This window comes from Brassica oleracea, chromosome C8 (assembly GCF_000695525.1).
Source record: "Brassica oleracea var. oleracea cultivar TO1000 chromosome C8, BOL, whole genome shotgun sequence".
Taxonomy (NCBI): domain Eukaryota; kingdom Viridiplantae; phylum Streptophyta; class Magnoliopsida; order Brassicales; family Brassicaceae; genus Brassica; species Brassica oleracea.
Genome location: NC_027755.1, coordinates 32,523,995 through 32,531,195, shown reverse-complemented (window position 1 = coordinate 32,531,195; position 7,201 = coordinate 32,523,995). Strand labels below are relative to the sequence as shown.

The window sequence follows — 7,201 nt, the reverse complement described above, 5'->3', positions numbered from 1 at the left end:
TCAAAATTTGAAATGTTATATGTGAATATATTTATTTTATAGATGATGCATTTGCTATTACCATATTTAAAAAAAGTTTACCAAAATGAAATATCAATATTGAATGTAATATATGAATTATTACCATATTCTAATAAATTTGCCAAAAAATATAAATCAACATTAAATGAAATTATCCATGTCATATTTTTCTAGAAGCCATGTCATCAATCTTGTTAGCCATGTCATCATTTTTTTTTTGTAAAAATGACTGTAGATAGGACATGTGGCAAAATTATTTCGCAAATATAGTCTAGGAGATACAATCATATTTCTGGTTTAGTTTTAGCCATGAGAATTGATAAACGTTTGTCTCAGATTTTCATCACTTTATTTTTCTAATAATCATAGGCTCATAACCGAGTCTCAAATTTCTTTTTTTTTTGTTGTTAAAAATTTCAACAAGGATCATAAGTGGAAACTGTATGATCCTAATTAGAGATAGGTAGTAGTAGTCAACAGGCTTGGCCCAAAAATGGAAATGAAAAACATGGGCTTAGTCTCAAGCGTAAGTAGGTTTTCATAACAAGTTGTTTTTCTTATCAAAAAAGATGTGGGACATAGTACATTCTCATCCAACTAAGCTATAATCTCCTTTTTCGTTAAAAATTCTTTGTCAAGTAAATAAAGTAAATATGATATCGATAGTTTGAATTTTAGGAGCAAAGGCATAGTCGTGCACACTGCAATATCAAGGCAATGAATAAGGGTCACACCACATCCTACAACGTGCAATTACGGATTGGACTTCTTACACGTTGAAAGGATAACGTGTCGCCATACCATTGGCGGTTTACGTAAACGAGTCTCAAAGCAGACAAAGCTCATTCATAAAACGAAGGTAGATTCTGCATATTACCGTCATTGACAACGCCCAAAGCCTGAAGCGCGCACACACACAAAAACCGTTTATTTTTTTTTTTGTAAAGCTGAATCCGAGGTGAGTTATTCTCTTTTTTTTTTTTTTTTTAATTGAATGTTAAATTTATTCAAATCAAAAAACCATTATTTACATCAACTGCAGCTTACTTTGAAAGTGTAAAAAGACAAAATTTTCTTTTTATGTCTATGCTATACTTCTTGTGGCAAACCAAAATCTCATTCCTACTTCATACTTATCATCTCCCATCCTCTGAATTGTAGTGAATCTGTTTCGAATGTTCTTATCCAGTAAATGAATAAGTCTGTTTGCTGAAGAAGGTTTATCTCCATGTCGCCTTGTATTCCTTTCACGCCATATGGTATATAAAGCTGCTTGGAACACATATTGAAGAGTAAACTTTGGTACCCTTTGCTGCGAGCTGGCTAAGATAAGTTGCAGTATCTCAGACCATTTGGCAGTGTATTGCTCCCACAAGAAACCTTTTGTGAGAGCCTTCCATATCTCTGTTGAAAATTGGCACTCAAAAAATAGATGCTCTCTCGTCTCAACTGGGTCTCGACAGAACACACACTCTGAGTTTATATTTCCATTCTACTGAAGCATTCTGCTCCCTGTAAATAGCCTATCATGCATAGCCACCCAATGAATAAAGGCATACTTCGGCGTTGCATAGCTAAACCATACAGCCTTATCCCAACCACACTTAATATAAGCTTCTCTTAGTATCAACCAAGTGCTTTTTGTGGAGAACTTCGCCTTATATTGATCTTCCTGATATTTCCATACAGCTATGTCCTCCTCCTGCTCTGTCTTTATCTTCTGCACAGCAATCATCTCTTCTATTCTGTTTAACAATGAGACCTTGTGTTTCCTTCGTCTATGTCCATGAATTGGTTCATGTACAGTAGCATTTGCTGATATTCCCATATTAATAAATCCCCTATCTCCACATATATCCCATAGATGAGTTATTCTCTTCAAATGGTGGTTAATACTTAATACGATCTAAATCATCTAATAATCCGAGTATGTGAATCAATCTCCATGACTAATAAGATTCATTGATCTCGTGTAATGTTTTGAGATGGAACCATCTATATGGATATCGTAATGTATTTGTCTGATCTATATGTTAATTTCGTTAGCTAATAGTGTGGAATATCCGGTCTGGATGTGCATGCGTAATGTTGGTTCCAATTCTCTGCATCCAGATGCATTGGATAGATTTTGTATGGATGAGTTTGAATCAAATTATTAAGAAAGATATGGTCATTTATTAGTTGAAAGTTGAAACTAAATTGAAAGCCAATGTTCAAAAAAAAAAAAGTTGAAACTAAATCGCAATATAGATTGAGGTAAAGTGATTAACATAGAATTCAAAGTTTTTCTCGGGTTGTGTTACTGTTTGAGCAATCAGGTATTGATATTGCTCTTAGATAATTAATCTAGCAATATAGGACTTATTTATATTTCATCTTTTATTTTCTTATGGATACATAGAGATTAGCTGAGGAGACTTCTTCTACTTCAGTCCTTCTTTCCATTCAATCTTCTCTATTCTTCAATTCAGTTAAAGAAAACATCAAGTGAAGCAAAAATGGTTGGTGGTGGAGCTTTGGTGCGTTTGAACAACTAGTTTTGAACAAAAATCTAACTGAATACTATACTTTATATGAAATCTTAAACGGATAATACAGATAATTAAAGTTAGAATTTATAACCTACGCAGGAGCAACCCTGTTTCATTTCGACTATGATATATCTCTTTACGAAAACAATTAACTCGTTAAGCATGTATATGTGTATCCATGAAGATCATGCAGCATGACTTGTGATTTTATTTATATCGTAAGTCACATATCTCAAAAGTCAATTGTGGTAGTTGAGTGGCTTTTATAACTGAAAGGGAGAAGATTAAATGCAGCCAATAAAATCATTTAATGCAATAACTTTTAAGTAGAAACGAAAAACCAGTTGAAAAAGAAAAAAAATTCAAATGAATACTACTAACAAAAATTAATGACGTGATTAGCAGAGTTCGATTTCAAACTAACAATAACATTTTGACCTTAAGCTCTCCATCGGTCACGTGACCATCGCCGTCACGATTACGACACGTCACCAAACTCCGTGACTTCCAAAAACCCTCCAAAGAAAACCCCAAAAGAAACCGTAACGCCGCTAACGCAAACGCGAATTATTATTGCGGCTGGAAACGCGATTCTATCTGCTCCTTCTGTCGCCTGAGCTCCATAACTTTCCGGTGAGAGTTCGAGTGCTGAGTCAGCACAAACGTCGGACTCGAGGCCGGTCTGTACTCCGGCACGAGCCTCCCTGATTTGAAACGGACTCCACACGCGTTGCAAAGCGTTTTAGGCCCGAGCGGTCCCGTCCTCCACTGCGGCGTCTTCTCCGACGCGCAGTGCGTGCACCTCCTCCCCCCGCCGCCATCCGCCGTCACCGATTCAACTTCCAGTTTCTTGCTAGGGCTACGCTTCGCGACGGAGTAGCAAAGCTCGGATTCCGGCATCGGAGCCCAGGTTCCGGCAAGGGAAGGCGACGACGGAGCTCTTGATCGACGGCTTCTAGGTTTTCCGGTGAACGGCGCGTCAGGCCTGACGTTCACGGTTAGTGGATTCGCTGGGTAATCGGAGAACGAGTCGTCGACGAAGCGTGATACCCACTCGAGATGAGCCGCGTCGTCGCTCTGCAAAAAAAAAAAAAAACAATTAACCAACACATAACCGAGTCCATCAGTTAAACCGGAGTAAACCATCAAAATCAAAACTCGAAACCTAGAAATTGACAGTCGAAATTGAAGTTTTTTGTAACGCACCGGAACGCAGAGATCGTGGGTGAAGTCGGTGAGGAGAGGAGGAGGAGGTGGTGGAGAAGCGTGGAAGTTGAAAGGGTTTTCCGACGAAGACGCGGCGGAGGAAGCGACGGTGGAGGAAGATGAAAAGATTTCGTCGTTGGAGAAGTCGAGAAGGTCGTCGATACGAAGCAAGTCCGGTGAAGATAAGCCGCCGTAAACGTCCATTATTACTTGACTCGGGGGGTTTGACTCAGACTCGTACTTGCTCACTCAGTAAGTGGTCACTGGTTCAGAGCTTTAATATAAGAGTGAGAGTGTGTGAGAGTTAAAGAAAAGGACGGGGGACGAGAACGTGCATTGAGTTAACATGCACCGAGACTGACCTGACCCTTTCCCTTTTTTTATTTTATTTATTTTTATTTAAATTTAATTCTGTCTACATTTTCTTCGAGCATGCATGTGCTTTTTGCAAAATATATTGCTACCGGGGATTAATTATCACTAAACTTAATTAGTGTATATTTATACGAAATACAACCGAATTTTAAGTTTTAAAAATATGCAAAATCATTTTTTTTTTATTGAAGGAGAGCAATCTATTTCGCAAAAAGCGATAGATTTGGTTACATTGAGTAGATAACACAACAACCATGTTTTACGATTTACATATCTCCAATGCATAATGATAATACTTAGTGTGAGTTTGAGAAAGCAAGGAAGCGTAAACTATATAAACGAAATTATACTATTTCGCTTAGTTTACTTTAGGAATTTCTAAATCAAATTTATTCGTTTGTGTTCTCTGCTCTGTTCAATAAAAAAACTACCAAACCAACTGCGAGTTAATCTAGCGGTAAAGGGAGTGCTAGTAGCTTTTCGGTGCTCGGGTTCAATCCACGTTAGGAAAGATTATTTATTATGTTTGGGTTTCGGGCAAATCCGTGAAACCACTTTTTTACCAAAAATAAAAAACAACCAAAACAAAGAAAAAAAAACAAGGCTTTGTATGAAAGTAGACTTTTGTTTAAAGTTTTTGATGATTTTATCTTCCGGTTTTTACTTTCTCATATAAATTAAGAAACACAAGACGAAATTAGTTTTCTGCATTTAGGGAAATTGACTTTTAAGCCAAAAATTTAGATAATTGTTGATTTTAAAAAACGAAAATCACTTAAAATACGAGACCTAAACTCGTCTCTTAGATTATTAATTAAACTAAATAAAACATATAATTAAAACAAATTTTTGTGTTAAAATGTGTCTTAGAAGAAAATATATTATGTTAATTTGTACTAAAATTAGCCATTGAGAACTATCGGGCAACATCCCGGCCGAGTGACGACTATGCTCGACTATGCTTACAGTAATATTTTCGCATTTTGTGATAAAAACAACTTAACCGAGATGGGCGTGTGATTTCGATCCTTGTAGAGTAGAGCATACATAAAATGTTTTAACACACCATTCGTCCATTCGCTTTATCGAACTAGCATGTTTTCATTATTCTATGAAACACAGGTTTGATAATATTTCTGATCTACTAGCGGCTCATTAATTTTTATAGTATTTTAAAAAGTACGAATTAATGTAGTGGGAAATGTGAAAATGGATGTAGACAATTAAGGAGATGAGTCGACCGACGATCCGAAGTGCATTGCACTTTGGTTCTATAAATTCCTTTGCCCCTCTTTTTGTGTATATTTTTCTTATCATTTATCTTCTTCTTATGTCTCTTTCACGCATTGCTCGTTGCTTCCGTATTTATTCATTTCTCATTTTAAATTATATAATTACTCGTATGTACATGACACATGCATGATATAAAATTAGGGAACCAGTTGTTGTGAACATTGTTATCATATTCGGCCAAAACAGAATTATACATGTATGCATCTATCTCTATCTTGTGCTCAATAACCATCTAGCACCGCCAATCATCATAACAGTTTCGGGTGGATATATCTTCTTTTGGCTATATATTTGTTATATAAGTATAATCTAAGAAAAATAAGTAAATTGGATTTTTAGGGTACATCATACATATTAAGTGTATATGCAACCAGAACATATATTCCATCAACAATGTATCTTCAGATCCCACTTTGCTTTGGCTTTTAGTGACATGGTGCGAACTTGGACCCTTATCGACAAGAAACTAGAACTTTAATCTCATCTCTTGATATCTCTTTCTTCTTTTCATTTTAGTCTTCCTATTTATAACAGCGTGGTGAATAAGATAGCACATCATGCTTATACACTATTCCACTATTCCACGATTTCGATTAGGTACTTTACACCAATTTGGTAACGACCAACAAAACCTGATGGTGAAATGCATCTTTGTTTTATTCTCTCTTTATTCAAAAATTGTACGTTGGAAGGCGTGTTAATAAGTTTAAAGAGTATATATGGTTTGTAAGGTTTTGAACATTGGCTGACTTTTTTCATGGTGGTTTGATCTGCACTTTTTTTTTTGGTTATGACGAATCGTATGTAAATTGACTGAACGCCCGCAGAATAATAGTACCGCAACGAGTTGAAGTGCATGTGTGTATTTCACAAACCTTCATCCCATTAATCAAATAATTACATACGAACAAAAACATTTGCCATTCAAAATGATAAAATGTAAATTCTATTAAATTAACAGTAGTTGTGTATATGGAGAATACAGTTTTAGTTATCGGTTTTGGTTTATTCAGTTCAATTCGCTTGTTTTTAGTAACTGCATTACCTAATTTTTATTTATTGATAATTTGTTAAATAAATTTTCTAGATAGTTACCGTTTAAAAATCTGAAGTGAACAAGAATGACAATAGTTTATACTAACAAGAATTTACCAAATATGTATTGTTAGTGAAAGATATATCATATATGGCATGATACGTTTGTATAGTATCCAATCCAACCAGACTGGACTGTAGTCCACTATTAACCTATAATATTTAGATGTGTTGAAGCCTGAAGGAGTTGTTGGTGAATAAAAATAGATTTCTCGGCAGATAAATTAGTGATTTTTGATACGAGCCGACAATTTTAATTATTGGCCTATCCATATAGAAGTTCTGAAGCTAAAGATACCAGTGAAAAATAAAGAAAAATCAGCAAGACCACGTGCCTCCATGTGAGGACCGTTCTCACCTTCACGTGCCTCTAAGATGAAAAGTTCATGACATAAGAGGAAGCCATGAAGAAGGTAAAAACCCGAGAAGTGTGGCGGATAATTCTTCAGAGAATTTTTTTTCTTCAAAGCTTCAATTGCTATTAGGCTTTGAGTATTAGTCGACTATGAAAACTCAGAACATGTAATGTTATTTTTGGGTTTTTTTGAGAATTTTTTTTTGGGTATTTACTCTTAATTTATATTAGAAAGTATTGGAGCGTGAGAATGCTAGGTTTCTTTAGGTTACAACAACATATATTGTTTACAATATGTTATTCAATAGCGTATTATACTAAGGCG

General features: G+C 35.5%; 1 protein-coding gene across 1 annotated transcript; it reads right to left on the bottom strand.

The window, feature by feature from the left end:
* Window positions 1-2,841: 2,841 nt before the first annotated feature.
* Window positions 2,842-4,065, bottom strand: LOC106309561 (GATA transcription factor 4). The gene is made up of 2 exons (XM_013746611.1): window positions 3,759-4,065; window positions 2,842-3,629 (listed from the first exon to the last, which is right to left on the bottom strand). The coding sequence occupies exons 1-2, from the start codon at window positions 3,960-3,962 to the stop codon at window positions 3,123-3,125; spliced, it is 711 nt and encodes a 236-aa protein (XP_013602065.1). The 5' UTR covers window positions 3,963-4,065; the 3' UTR covers window positions 2,842-3,122.
* Between the last annotated feature and the right edge of the window lie 3,136 nt (window positions 4,066-7,201).

Bases quoted from the DNA above. Each gene is read 5' to 3' on its own strand.
- LOC106309561 (XM_013746611.1), bottom strand. From the start codon at position 3,962: ATGGACGTTTACGGCGGCTTATCTTCACCGGACTTGCTTCGTATCGAC. The intron at 3,630-3,758 runs GTGCGTTACAAA...TTTTTTTTGCAG, and splicing joins CCCACGATCTCTGCGTTCCG to AGCGACGACGCGGCTCATCT.